The following is a 15821-nucleotide window of genomic DNA, read 5'->3' as shown; positions in this document are numbered from 1 at the left end:
GCAGCTTCTTGTATTGGAGTTCCCAAATGCAACAGTGATAATGGTTCAAGTGTTGAGTATTTCGGTCGATGGAAACATCAAGCTTTCTTCAGGTTTTCAGGGATATGTTGAATACTTCTCCTTTACTTCTGAGAAACAGATCCCGGTTACAACGACGATGTGTGTCCAGCAAGCTCCTCAGTCTGTCTCGGAGTTCAATAAATTTAGTTCGCTCAACATCATGAGGTTCAGCTACAAAGAGAATGGTCAACCTGTCACCCTTCATAGCTTTCCAGATATTCCTAGCCTGAAAGAGCTAATACTTGTCAACTTAAACATCCAAAAAATTTCAGATGGGATTGGTCAGTTAAAGTTCCTAGAGAAACTGGACTTCAGTGGAAATGATTTTGAGAACTTACCAGAAGCTATGAATAGTCTGTCCTGGTTGAAAACTCTCTGCCTTAGGAACTGCAGAAGACTCAAAAAATTGCCAGAGCTAACTCAGGTGCAGTCAGTCACACTTTCCAACTGTGGGAACCTCAGATCATTGGTGAAACTCTCTGACGCAAGTCAAGATCGGCGCATATACCGTTTGATTGAGCTCTGTCTTGACAACTGCAAGAATGTGAAGTTGTTGTCAGATCAGCTTGGCTATTTCACCAAGCTGACATATTTAGATCTTAGCGGCCATGATTTTGAGAGATTACCATCAAGCATCAGAGATCTTACCTCTTTGGTAACTCTCTGCCTAAATAACTGTAAGAAACTCAATTCAGTGGAAGAACTTCCTCCGAGCCTCAAGTTTTTGGATACAGACGGGTGTGATTTCCTTGTAGCTGATTCTGTACAACGTTTTAAAGACAGGCAAAAGAAAGAGGTGAGTTTTCTTCTCTTGATCCATCTCTACTAAAGAATTTATATGTAGTCCCATTATTACCTCCTTCCTTTCATATGTACAGCCGCGAAATGACTGCTTCCAAGAAACCGATATACATAGTTTTGAATTAAAGCACCAAACTACGGTGAAAGGCTGTGATTTATATGAAGCTGGTGTTGTAGATTATTATAAAGACAGACAAAGCGAAGAGGTGTGTGTGTATGTTGTTATTATACTGCTTTCAAGTTGTCGTTATTATGAAGTAGTTCTTTGATCACCTCATTCCTTTTACAGGTACCACAGCGAAATGACCATTTCCAAGAGACTGATATGCTGAGTTGTGAAATGAATCACCAAATCACAGTACCAAATCATCAACCAATAGTGACAGGACGTGATTCCCTTGAAGTTGATTCACAAAACGAAGAGGTGAAATATTCTGCTTTTGATTTTGTCTACTATGATCAATGTAATCATTTTATTACTTCTCCTTCTTCCTTGTATAGTTACAGCCGCGAAATTACCACTCCCGAGTAGCCGAGATAGTGAGATATGTACGGAGTCGCCAAATTACTGGACAAAGCCACCAAACCACAGTGACATGCAATGATTTCTTTGAGGATGAGTCTCAAAACGAAGAGGTGAATATTCTGCTTTTGATTTGTTTCTACTATGTCACTACCTACCTTCTATAGGTACAGCTGTTAAGAAATGAGATAAACCCGTTATACTTTTATTCGTAAGATTTTTGACTGGCTTAGTATTGGTTATAAGGCATCTTTGATGGTCAATAGAAATCTTTAAATCACAGATACAAACATAGAGAAAATTAAACAGGGAGACAAAGAAAGAGAGAGAGAGAGAGAGAGAACCATATAATTCGTTATTTCAGAACAGAGAAGCTCAAAGACAAAACAGAGCTTTTCGTGGCTTTGTACATGCATTGACTTCTTTTGCACACCGGAAAATAGATAAACAATATTCCTAATCCTAAGCCAAATCTTCCTAAGTCTTAGGTATAATAAAACTTACCTATATAAAAGTGGTTCTTGTAATTATCCAGAGGAACCTAACCATTTCTCTAGGACCAGAAACAGAGTTACCTATCCATTCAAGAAGATTCAAAAAACTCGGAACCAGCATCATAAAGATCTCTCTCTCTAAAGCCGATTTGACGAAACAGTTGACGAACTTCAAAGCACCTTAAGCCCTCAACTTCATACACAACTTTTACACCAAACGCAACAAGAAGCTGTTTGTCTTGTGTAGTTATGATCACTAGGCTACCTGGACCAAAACAGTTAAAATCTTCCGCAAGAGCATCTAGCTGTTCGAGTTTATCGACGTTGTTAGCCACAAGTAGTACTTTCTGACTCATGAGCCTTGTTTTGATCAACCCTGAGGTCTTCATCTTCGAGTACCCTCCTTGAATCCTAATCAGAAACTCGTCTCTTAAATTCGACATTTGACAATCACGAGGAATCTCTTTGACGTTTTCAAGAAAACACTGGCTTTGGAATTGCTTAAAGAACTTCTGATAAACGTATCTAGCTAGAGCTGATCTTCCATTACCTCCTCTTGCCCAAATTCCAATCACTCTCACACCTTCATTAGCATCCAAATCCAACAATGGATACAACTCTTTCATGTGTGCACCAAATCCAAATTGGTTACTGATCCCATCACTTGTTGGTGATAACAACATGTCAGAGATTCTCTTGGTAATCTCGTCGAGTAGCTTCGAATCATCTTCCCTAAAACAGAGTTCGAAATGTTTTAACAAAATCTCTAGAGTTCGAGTTGTGATATAAATCAAATCAAGATAGGAATATAAGTTACCAATCACGAGAACAGTGACCGGAGATACTTGCCAAATTGGTCAATGCTTGTCTCCATGACACAACAGTCTCGTGATTTTCTCTATCTTCATGTTTCCTAAACTGAAGAGCTACTTTTTCGACTTGTCTCCTCACATGAGCAGGCACGACGTTATAAAAGATAGGCATAACGATGAGCGACCCCTTTTTCTCAACATCCATGATCATGGCTAGCTCTCGGAGACACCATGGAGACGCAGGGTAGTTCTTCGAGACAATCACGACGGCGATTTTGGAGTTTTCGATTGCGGTGAGGAGATCTGAAGAAATCCTACGGCCGCTCTTGAGTTCGACGTCGTCTTTGAAAGTTCGAATACTCATTCGGATGAGTTCTTTGTAAAGAAAGCTGATGAAGGTCCTGCGAGTGTCTTTGCCTCTGAAACTCAGAAAGACATCGAACTTTTGGGGAGGTGTTGAAGAAGAAGACGATGGATACATTTGATTCAAGCGGAAGCATCAGCTTTGTATGTTGTTGTTGTAAGACGATGAATAATAATAGCTTGAGGATCGCATTGTGTCAAGAAAATAAAAGAGTGTGAAATTTCCGAGAAAATTGTTGAGAATTTACTAAGAAATATGTTTTGGTTTGTGGAAAGTCATGAAACAGAACAGGTCCAAAGTAATAAAATCTACACATAGCTTATTCGATTTGGCGATCTACGTGGTTATGCTTTGATGAGATGATGATGATGTGTATAAAAATCTTAATATACGTATGTTTCACCATTGGCACTTTTTCTAATACTTTAAAAGATAATTAAACGTGCAATCCTAAGTGTACGTACGGCACGGAATGAATAATAAACGGTCGGTGTTGGTTGAATAGTTGATGCTGAGCAAACGGAAAAAACTGTGGTCATCAGTGTTGTTACATATTTAATATTTCATTCTTGATTACTATGATTTATGAGTTGACACGGTATAACGTAGACGACTTATAAAAAGAAAAAAAAAGAAAAAAAATTCGAAGTGACTTTTACTTTTTTGAGGATTAAATATTTCATCACGAGATCAAAACGGATTTTAACTTCGACAATCCTCAATAAAGTCATATTTAAGTTGGACAAATTTTGTTTTAGTTGTCAACAACTTAAACTTTGCTGAGGCATGTGGATAACGAAGATAGATATATCTTCTCCTCTGTACTTCCATTTGCGGAATCAAAAGAGGTTAAAACTTTGTCTTTTGTGTATTTTATTTAGTAGAATATTGGTGTTAAGAAAACCATTGCACCTGCAAATTATGATAAAACTTGAATATATAATCTGGAAGTATATTAGCGCGTGGTTGTCAGGAATTTTTAGATTTAATTTCATGAGTTTTGAATATATCAATCACTAATTTTGGAAAACAAGTAAACTATTCTTAAATTTCTTATTATCTAACCTACCAACTTAAAAAAATTTCTAGCCGACTAATTTTCGCATATTTAGTACTGACCACAATTGTGATAACAACTAAAATATATTCAATCACTAAATCTTTGTGAGAATAATACGATTTTGAAAGTAACCATATTTAAAATTGATTAAATGCTAATCATTAAGTTAAAATCACAAATATCTTTCAATATTACCTAGATTGCTTCTACTATTACATTAACCTCATATCTACCTAATTTCAAAATAAAAAATCATTTCCGTTTTTACTAACTAATTACTCAAAGCATAAAAAAATATAGCTATTTAACCAAATCTTTATGGAAAATTATTATTCGGAAAATATTGGTATCATTTGCGTTTATAACAATTAAACATATATTAGAATTTTTGAAGCATATTCTGAAACTGTCATGCTTCTCCTATAAATCTAAGAATCAAATGCACATTCTGAACTCATAGAATTTATTTTTATAGCACCAATCTTTTTGTTTCTTTTTACTAATTGTTAAAAAATCTAATTTGAGCTTTTGATACTTAATTTTATTGTTCGAAGCCGGGAACAATGTCGTCTTTGGCTGAAGAAAGATATAATCAAAAATCGTCCAGTACAAAAGAAAAGATGGTCAAAGTTCATATTATGTGTCCTCTCACCATCGTTTACATCGTTATATATTCAGCTGCAGTGAGTAGAGGGCGGATGTGGAGAGAAAGACGATGATGAGAAGCTCCAAGATAAGCCACCCTGAAGGCCTCCTCAGCCAGGGTGCAGAAGATGGTTCTGCAAGCGCCTGCTGAACTGAATGGGAAGATGAGGCTCTGTTTCTGGATGTTGGGAACAGAAGTGGCGTGTCCAACTCACCAGGAACACTGATAACCACAAGACCTAGAGCCAACGTCAGTGAACTCAACAGCCATACCTACAAAGAAAAAGAAAAAGAAGAGAACAAAAATCATATGAAATTCAAACAACAGAAACGTTATACATATCTATCTATGTGTGAAGAAGTGAGTAATGGAAGAATTACTGGTTTATTCACAGCATACATAACTCAGTCAATCTATGCATTTATCATCAACCAAAGAAGAGAGAAGAACAAAAGCAGAGTCTGTCTACTTGATCCAACTCAACTCAAATTTCACATCAAACAACAACTGAGGGTTATCGAATCGATAATGCAATCAGAACAGCAACTGAAGAAACAATTTATAATTACTAATTTTTAATTTCAATAGGAAAATATGTGTAACTAATAAGGAAAATATATGCAATTAATAAGAAAAATATATGCAATTTAATTGCAATTATTATTTATTATAATCATATAGTAAAAAGAAATTTATACAGAAATGATTAAAGTATTAAAAATGTTTAATTTGTTAAAATTAGTGATTAATATAATATAAGAAAAATAATATTCAAAATTCAAAATTGTGTTACAGTTTTAAAAAGTGTGTGGTTTAAATTCAAAATTCACGTGGTTATTTTTACGGTTATATATCATTCATCATAAGTTTTTGTGATTCTCATTCATCATAAGTTTTAAAAACCTGATTCGATTGAATCACGTTTTTAAAAGGGAATTGAAAAAGCCACATACTATTCGAGACTTATAGTGTACGTACCCGAGAAGAATAATCATACAGTATCTATTTCTCATTTGAAGTTAAACAATATTTTGTTTGGAAAATTTGTAAAAAAAAAAAAAAGCTAATCCTTCTTGCATGTTGATTCCACAAAATTGTGTTAAATATAGATCATATATATATATCCAATTATAGTTTACTTTAGTTATCCGGGCCGGCAGGGTGAACATGAATATTTACAGTCAAATAATAATTGGTTTACAAACCACCTAAATAACTTATGTATTTCGGCACGATTTGTGAAAAAAATAATAGTTAATTTGTATTAAGTTATTAATAGCTAGTTTAAATTAATAGTATTATAATTTAATTGATACAATACCATATTTTCGTACTGACATACTAATGTGTTTAATAAAACACATATACCAATTAATCGCTGGACAAGAACCTTCTATTCAGTATTTGGTATATCTTTATGATTGATTTACGTAATTTTCTTGATTAAAAAAAATGACAATTTGTTTAGAAAATAATTAAAAGAACCAAAAAGAGTATTTTGCTATTGCGCATGATGTATTGGAGAACTTGGGCCAAATAGGCCCATATGTATGTTAAAAAAAATTGGCCTCAGGAAACGACACCGTATAGTAGAAACGGCGATGTGCGTCTTATTCGTCTTCAGTGAACCGAGAGGCTGATTGTGCGACGGTGACGGCAAATCCAGTGAGTGAGCTCCTTTGATTATCGCTGCATTTACTGAGAACCCTAAACATTGAGTTAATAATCGTGTCTTCTAAGCATTTCACTCTGTTCTAAACTTCTAATCATCCATCAGATCTTCTTGTTCTGAGCTTCTTCTTCTTTCTTTTCTTTGGTTCTCCTGTGAAAGATGAATTGTAATGGAAATATTTTGGTTAGTTTCTGTTGACCTTATCCTCGTCGACGAGCCACATGAAAAAAGTTTTCGGCATTTGTTTTAACGATTATTATTTGGAGAGATTGTTCGGAACCAAGGTTAGTGATGAATGTCTTCCACCACTTGAATGTGATTTACTCATATAATAAAAGTGGAGTCTTTACGCATTTTCACCTGCACAATTATGCTGCTGCCTCAACTCGTCTCTCTTTGTATTAGGAAAATTTGTAGAATGAAACACTCACTCACAAGTCACACCTCCTTTGGAAATGTGAGTTTCTTACAACAGAGAAATCATCACTAGTTATGTGTGTTTAAGTAGATTAGTTGTGGCCGAAAGGATTCGTTCCGGTCGTAAGCAGAATGGCCAGACTCACAAGCAGAATAGCCAGACACAGAATCAATACACACCAAGAAAAACCCCACAACCATGGCTTTAAATGCTGCAATAGGATTGATATAGCCACTTGATAACTCGTTGTACCTTTGGTAGTCTCCTTGAAGCAAGCACATACTGGTTCCTCCTAGTACAAGGGGACAAAACGAGGAAATGAGCTATATTTGTACAGAAAGAGAGACAATTGACAGTGGAAGAATCTATTAGCTTACCTGTTTACTGCGTCTTCCAACTGGGAACCGAGTGATTTGACTGGAGTTCTGGTTCCAATGGGGGCAAGGAGTTAGATCAATAGAATGTATTATGCTGGGAAGAGTGGAAGCTGTTAGAGACTTGCAGCCATGTGCATTTATACACTTGAGACTCCGTGGAAGCCCTGTCAGTGATACGAGGTTGCTGCAGTAATTGAGGCATAGAGTTACCAAGGAGGTGTGGCCAATGATGCTTGTCGGTAACGTCTCGAAATCTTGTCTGCTGAGATCTAAATATGTCAACTTTGTGAAATGACGTAGCTCATCTGATAGTGACTCAATGTTCTTGCAGTTGTCAAGCCAAAGCTCGAGCAAACTGTATCTAATTTCCTGATCAAGCTTCACCAATGTTCGGAGGTTTGTACAGTCAGAAAGTGTTAGGATCTCCAGCTGAGATAGTTCTGGCAATTCGTCCAGACTGCGGCAGTTACAAAGCGTCAACTGTTTCAAATTGCTAAGAAGCTTCATTGTACTAGGTAACCCTTTGAAGCTATTCCCACTGAGGTCCAACTTCTCTAAGACTCGCATATGGTGGATGTCATCTGGGATTACCTGGATGTTTAGGTTTATTAGATTTAACTCTATCAACCAGGGAAACCCTGCAAAGCTAATACACTTGAAACTTCTCTTCGTGTTGCTGTCAAACCGCATTATGTCGAGTGAATTAAAACCATAGGGAGGTGACTCGAGCTCCAACTTCATCAGCTCACGAGAGATGTGTTTCTCGGAAGTAAAACATAGATGCTCTGCATATCCTTTTAGAAGCTTCAACTCCAGTTTTAAGTTGCCTGTGATTGATGGATTCTCAAGAGAAATGCCCTGAGAATCTGCTACAAACGTTTCTGTGCTAAAAAATTTCAGGTAGACAGCTCTAACGCTCAAGCTTGTGTCTTCGATGACAGTACTTGTAGATTCCGTTATTTTGATCCTTAGATGCGTAAGCCCATCACAGTTTGACACATCAATTTTCTGCAGTTTTGATAGGCTGCAAATGGACTTTGGAATCTGTTTCAAGGAAGTGCAGCCTTCCAATATCAACTCCTCGAGACACACTGCTTCCTGAAGATCTGGAAGTTCTTTCAGGTCCTCAGATCCTGTCAAATCGAGTTTCCTCAGATGCAGAAGTCTCTGAAACGAATGCAGCAAAAGAAAAAATAAGGGAAACGTTAACAAAAGACGAAGATGCATTTATTAGCAAGGATATGAGGAGACAGCAAAAGTAGCATACCGGGGTTCCACTCCAGAGCTTTTTGAGCTTGCTGTAACATAGATTTAGTTCAACAAGACAATCTGGACTGATATTGGTAGACAAGGTTGTAAATGGATATGCATCCCAATGGAGGAATCTAAGCTTATGGGGAATACTCCATTTTTTTTCTAGAATCAGATCTTCCCTGCGGGATTTTAAACCTACAGAGTGCCTGTTGATCTTCAAATAACTGAGATTATGCATCGGCTTGAACATGTTCCACTTGATATGAAAATCACTGGACATCGGCTCAGAAACATCTAATGCCATGGCTTCGGTTTTGCTTGTACCCTGATGTATATAATACTAAATGTACATGTCAGTATGTCACACTTACTATTAAGATGGTGAACAAAAAAAAAGAATTCAGGACATTGCTTGTACTTACTGCGTTGTCTTCAAGTACTCGACAGATGTCCTTCTGTTGCCACAAGATTCGTTGTTTGGCAGGGCTGTTTTCTGATTCTTGATGCACAATTTGTCTCCCAGTTTGCTCTAACAAAGGGTGCATAGCTATACGCCCATCAGCCGATATGTCGATGAGAGACATGTCTACTAAAACCTTCATTCCCGCTCTACCTCGTTCAAGAAGTGTTATGACTCGTTCGACAGGATCTCCATTAAAAAGGCATGAGACATGAAGAAAAGCAGTCTTACCAACTCTGTCTAACTTATCATAGCTAGTTTTCAAGACCGTCATGATTTCTTCATGTGGAGCTTCCTCAAACATTTTCAAATCATCTTGCCACCCTCCTAGGGACTTGTCTTGGAGATGAAAGCCGAAAGTCACAAGGGCCAAAGGAAGACCTTGAGAAAGCCTACAGAAACGTTCCGAAAGATGTTGGTACTCTCTGTCCCTAGGAGGATTCCTTCCTTTAAATGCAATCCGCTGGAAGAGTTGGAGAGCTATATCATCATCCAAATACTTAACTTTGTACACATTTTTCACTCTAGAGGAGCTAAGCAAGCTATTGTCCCGTGTGGTTATGATGATTCGGCTCCCTGGTCCAAACCATCCAACCTTTGCCAAGGCATTCACCTGTTTCACATCATCCACCTCATCAAGGACAACTAAAGCTTTTAGGTTCTTAAGCCTTGAATGGATATAACTAGCTCCCTGCTCAACGGTCTGAAACTTAAGATCTTCTTCGCCAAGGATATTAGAAAGAAGCTGTTTTTGTAAATATAAGAGATCATGTTGTGCCGAAGAAATTTTATGAATGAAACAATGATGACTCGAGAAATATTTCTTATGTTGTTCATAAAGATGCCTGGCTATGGCCGTTTTGCCAATGCCTCCCATTCCCCAGATCCCTATCATTCGAACCTTATCTTCCTTGGTGTTGGTGTCATTGTCATTGTCATTCTTGATGTGGATGTCCATGGCCAAGAGAGGGTTGATTTGTGCCAAATGAGCTTCCATTCCAACGATATCCTCAGGAGCCGTTGGCACCATAGAGAACAACTTGCGTGAAATAACTTTAACAATTTCTTCAACCATCGTGACATCGTCCTTGCTGACAATATCAATAAACAAACAGTAAGGATTCAATGGATACGTAGGCACATTGTTAAATAAAAGGGAGAAAAAATCCTTACTATTTACTAGACTCTGCGCCTTTTCGGTTTCCGATACGTTTAAGGGCTACTCTCCATTTGGGAATCTTCTGCGCTAATTTACAACCTCGGTGGCATGTTAAAGCAAAAGTCCCTCGAAGATTTTTAACGTCAGAGGGGATAACGTCGTAGAAGACTGGGATGACACATATCTTTTCTTCCAATCTAAGTTTCATTATCAGATGAAGCTCGTCCAAACACCACTTTGAAGTAGCGTAGCTCTTTGAGATAACCACAACGGCAAACCTTGAATTCTTGATGGCCTCTTCGAGTTTTTCGGGGATGGAGTCTCCTAGCTCGATCCTTGGATCGTCTTTGAAGGTGAAAATCCCTCTGGTGACAAGTTGTTTGTACAAATAGCTAGCGACGGTTCTTCGAGTGTCTTCACCTCGGAAGCTGATGAAGACATCGTAGTTACCAGGAGGTGCAGGGGACGAGGACATTTGACTTCAAGTTCCTTCCCTCTCTCGCTTTTGGGACAATTACGCTACAACATTGAGATCAAGAGTGAGACAGGAAGCTTTAGTTAAGGGAAAACTCAGCTTTATTATTCAAAGTCAACGCATGCACACCTGGATGAATATTCTGAGTTTTTAAAGTCATTATTATCCAAAATCATGTTTTTTTTTTTGAATAATCATTTTATTCTTTGAGTTTGTATCTCTCTACCAGTTCATACAAATTTTATGCCAAAAAAAAAAAATCAATATACATTTACCCATTTAGTCATTTGTATCATCCTTTAATCCATTCTCATATATCATATACAGTCATATATACCTACCATGTTACTTATGTTTTTAGTACATTTATAACAATTTACTATATTTTCAACAAATGATAGCCAGCTTTTTAAAAAAATAGATTGATAATCTAAAACATTGCTAATGTAAAATATACCATTTAAAAACATATGACATGTACATATATACCATTTACCCTCAGTGTGCTGGACGTGCTTGCTAGTCGTTATTAGAAAGAGAATAATCTCCCTTAGTCTTTTTCTTTTAGTTTACTACTATTTAAACATTAATTTCTTCAATAGAAAAGTAACAGATATTGCCTCGTTTCCTAACTTGGCCAGCTGTTCTTATAATTGGTTCTTTAATGTTCAATGAGGAGACTTAAAAAAAAATTTGAAGAAAATAACATTATGTTATTATATAAACTCAAGATCAGTTCTTGAGAATGGAACATTTAACACGTTAAATAATAGTAATATATAAACTCAAGATCAGTTCTTAATGCTATTATGAGTGTGACCACTGACCAGAATCGTTCCTTTCAATGGCAGTATATAGTCGTACTAGGGTCTTAGATGTTTTTGAATGCATTAATATTGTCCATTCTCTGTATCAGCGGTTCCAAGCAGGTGTTTTTCCTCTGTTTCTGCTACGTCTACTTTCATTGGATCAGTGAGATAACACAAAATACCAATATGTTGATCACCAAAGCTGTGTGAAAGAAACTAAACATTGTAACGGTTATAAAATATTTTTAGTTTTACAAAAAAAAAACGCAAAGCAATTCCATGCAATTATGTTGAAGAGGCAGCAACGTGCAAAGCTAGAAGTATAGATTCTCTGTTAGGTCCGGTTGTGTGTTGTTGTCACGATGATCAAGAGAGAAACATGACATGGTTCTTTGTAGAAAGACATTTCAGGATTCGTACGTTAACCGTAAATTAATCCGATTGAACGGTTGAAATCCAAATCGGATTCGTACATTACTGTTCACAAACGATCTTAGGATTAAATGACAAAATCAGTTGAGCTTTTTAGCAGTTGAGTCAGCATAAAAAGGTCACGTGATCAAATAACAAAATCAGCCTAACAATTTGAAAAAAAATTCTATGAACGAAGGGAAATTTTCATTAAGCAAATGGTCTATCAAACATGGCCACAAACAATTAATTCACAAATAACAACAGTTGCAATGGTTTTTTTTTTTTTAATATATAGTTTTCCTACCCATTATACCCCATATTAATAGAAGAATAGAACCAAAGCCACTAGCAAAGATAGGCCTAATGTACTGTATAACGTTATGTACCAGTGATTCTTCCATTACTCACTTCTTCACACATAGATAGATTATGTATAACGTAGACTGTTTTATATTTATTAAATTGTTTAATTTTTGAATTTCTTATAATTTACAAATATGTTAAAACAAAGTTTTTATATAACACATAACAAAAATTTTAATTGTTAAAATTGACACGTGTCGCGATCACATGAGTTATTAATTTTGAAAACCAAAGTTTATATAATAATATAATACTAGGTAACAACCCGTACTATATGCGGGATAAATCGATTTAAAGAAAATTATTATAAGCAAAATTATTATTCTAGAACCAATATTTGTTTGTGTCAAACATAATATGTAACTAAAAATTTTTATTTATTTATTCAAAGCTGCTTTTTTCGTGTAAAAAATATGTTTCACTCGTGAAATATTTAAATGTGGAAGATAAATATTGATAAAATGTTACTGTTTATTGCAACATGTCTTTTGTGTGGTTTAAAAATCAAATTCATATATTTTATGTTTTATTTTGTAATCATAACAATTTTGCATGTTTCTTATATTATCATAACAACATATACTAAATTACTCGGTAGTTTAATTAATTAATTTTATCATATGTTAGTAACAATCAGATTCTAAACTAAATTTTCTGAAAATAATCTAATTTATTAATTTAATATTTGTGATTAGGCTATTTAAATATTTTGAGTTAGTCGGTTTGTTAATATTTTCTATAAATAACGGATTATTACCAAAAAAACCATTATAAAAAAATTAATGAAATTTCAAAATCAACATATTCATGTAAGAATACATTTCACCTGTGAATTATGTGAACGTGGTAAAGAAAATATTTATAAAATGTTACAATTTATGGAAATATATATATTTTTGTGTGCTTTAAAAATCAAATTTTTATATTTATGGTTAATCGAGTAACTATAACAATTTTACATAATCTAATAATCACTCATTTTAAATATATTATGATTTTTTTTTGGGTACTAAGTTTATTTATAATGATAAGAGTTATTGTCTCATTTCTTTTTAATAGCACATTGATTAATGTACAATTAAAACATATATTCCTATTTAGTTATCAATATTTCCATTTTTTAATGAATAATCACACTAAATGTTGAGATTAATTAATTTACATACTTAGATATTTATAAATAATCACACATCATGATATCCCTAATTTGTTGTCATTTTTATATTTATTTATGAATATATATAAATCTATATTTATTGGAAATTAAGTTTCCTTAAATGAGTTGGAGATAATTTAGGAGTAATATATTTCTTTTTATAATCAATTATAATAACTATTGAAAGCTTATTATTTAAATTATTATGGTAATAATACTAACATAAAAATAACATTTTATATGATTTTGTTAATAAGTTATATGTTTAATAAGTTATATGTTTAATAAGTTATATGTTCTTTATTTTTATTAATTTTATATGTTTTTATAGCCTTTTTAGAATATTTTACTTATATTGATTTTAAGAAATCAATATTTTATATTGATTTCTTAAAAATATTATAACTTTGACTTGTATATTTGTAAGTAAATTTTTGTGAAATTTTGATTTAAAATAGTATGTAATTATTTAATTAATTTTAATATGTGATATTTAAATTTGTGTGAGAATTGATGACATATCTAATTATTATTCAGTTAATTATTTATTTTTTAAATATAGTGGCATGTTAATGTAATTAAGTAGAAAATTTGAGGGTTTTTTGCTAAATGTGTCTCGAGCTCTCTGGCGACGACACATCAACTTTTTCAAGAGAGTGCTTCTCTATTAATATATAGGGGATTGAATACGCTATCAAATCATTCACATATAGAAAAACCTTAAGAAAATTATATCAATTTCTTATTTTGATTATCTTATTTTTTACATATTATGTTAATCACTAATTTTAACACATTAAACCTTTTTATACTTTAATCATTTCTGTATAAGTTTCTTTTTACTATATGATTATAATAAATAATAATTGCAATTAAATTGCAAATATTTTCCTTATTAATTGCACATATTTTCCTATTGAAATTAGTAATTTAATAGATAAATTTCCTATTAGAATTAGATTACTTTTGGTTCTATATACTTTTCAAAAATATTAATTGTTATCCTTTTATTTTTAGATTTTTTAGTTTTCCTATAATTATTAAATATTTTTTTTTTCACACATGTCAAAATATTATCGATATACTTGACACATGTGGCAATTATATGAATTACTAACTTTGAAAACTAAAGTTTATATAATCATCTCTTCTATTGTTTGCTTTAGTTTCTCAGTTCATCAGCAACAACTGAAATGTGATGAACTGACTTGTTCTGTTCACTTAACCTGAATTCATGTTGCTTTTTTTTCTTTTTTTTTTCTTTTTGTAGGTGTATGGTGGCTTTTTGATTGAGCTCTACTCCCTGCTAAGCCCTGCAAAATCGATTTTTAGCATCAGCGATCTTACTTACCTCTTTGGTAACTCTCTGCCTCAATAACTGCAAGAAACTCATATCTTTTGAAGAACTACAGTAAAATCTCTATAAATTAATAAGGTTGAGACAATGAAAAATTTTAATAATTTATAGAGGTTTTAATTTATGAAGAGGATTTTTCATTTTCATAGTTTTAGAATTTTTTTATTAAAAGATAAGATACTTTTTGTATAATTTTTAATTTTTAATTCTTTATTTTTTATAATTTACATATTGTTTTATTTTTGTGATACATGTTCAAAAGTTCGGAGTTTAGAAGAAATCCCTGCTACTATCTTTCATGGTGATGATAAAGTTGAAGAAGATGTTGCGGTACCTTTAGAACCAATTACACATAAGGAAGCAACTATCGCGTCTAGAACTCTCTACAATTTTTGGATGCGATTTGAGAAGACAACACGTAAAGTTTTTGATGCAGTCAGAAAGATTTAAAATGTGCTCCAACAATAATGCAAATTCAAGAATAGCCAAACAACAATAAAGTCATATTTCACAAAATTTTCTTAGATATATATATTAGTTTATTTGATTATTAATTTATAATATTGATAGGATCATAATTTTACATAAGATTTTCAAAAAAAAAATATTATTTTATTATTTTATCGAAATATTATTATTTTATCGAAATATGTCATTTTTTACACCAGTCCAACTCGAGAGCAGAAAAATTTATTAATATATAGCGAATATTAATTTAAAGGTTATTAATTTATAGAGGTTCTACTGTATCTTTGAGCCTCCAGTTTCTTGATGCACAATTGCATACAGTGAACCATGCTTGCTATTGATGCTAAAACCATGTTTGCTTACGGTGAACTTGTTAGTTGTTACAGAACATTATACCCCGAAGCAGTTCCACACAGCGATTAAAAAGATGCCATACGTAAATGGTGGATTTGTCTTACACCTTACTACTCCATTTATAAACTTTTTGCAGATATGGAATCCCCAAATGGTGAGTCGAGTTCCGCTACCAGTGGACCTTATAGAAAATGAGCCTGTCTTTCTCAACGGAAAGCAATTCCATGCAATTATGATGAGGAGGCAGCAACGTGCAAAGCTAGAAGTATAGATTCTCTGTTAGGTCCGGTTGTGTGTTGTTGTCACGATGATCAAGAGAGAAACA

General features: G+C 33.7%; 2 protein-coding genes across 2 annotated transcripts; both read right to left on the bottom strand.

Moving 5' to 3' along the window:
* Positions 1719-3318, bottom strand: LOC104756090 (disease resistance protein TAO1-like). Its single transcript, XM_010478614.1, has 2 exons — positions 2696-3318; positions 1719-2610 (listed from the first exon to the last, which is right to left on the bottom strand). The coding sequence occupies exons 1-2, from the start codon at positions 3169-3171 to the stop codon at positions 1968-1970; spliced, it is 1119 nt and encodes a 372-aa protein (XP_010476916.1). The 5' UTR covers positions 3172-3318; the 3' UTR covers positions 1719-1967.
* Positions 4781-10575, bottom strand: LOC104759271 (protein SUPPRESSOR OF npr1-1, CONSTITUTIVE 1-like). Its single transcript, XM_019238871.1, has 8 exons — positions 10115-10575; positions 9843-10032; positions 8904-9686; positions 8688-8806; positions 8495-8525; positions 7228-8394; positions 7030-7173; positions 4781-5032 (listed from the first exon to the last, which is right to left on the bottom strand). Exons 1-8 carry the CDS (start codon positions 10573-10575, stop codon positions 4781-4783), a joined length of 3147 nt encoding a protein of 1048 aa, XP_019094416.1.

This window comes from Camelina sativa, chromosome 17 (assembly GCF_000633955.1).
Source record: "Camelina sativa cultivar DH55 chromosome 17, Cs, whole genome shotgun sequence".
NCBI classification, from domain to species: domain Eukaryota; kingdom Viridiplantae; phylum Streptophyta; class Magnoliopsida; order Brassicales; family Brassicaceae; genus Camelina; species Camelina sativa.
Note: the sequence above shows the minus strand (reverse complement) of the source record. Positions and strands in the feature narration are given on the sequence as shown.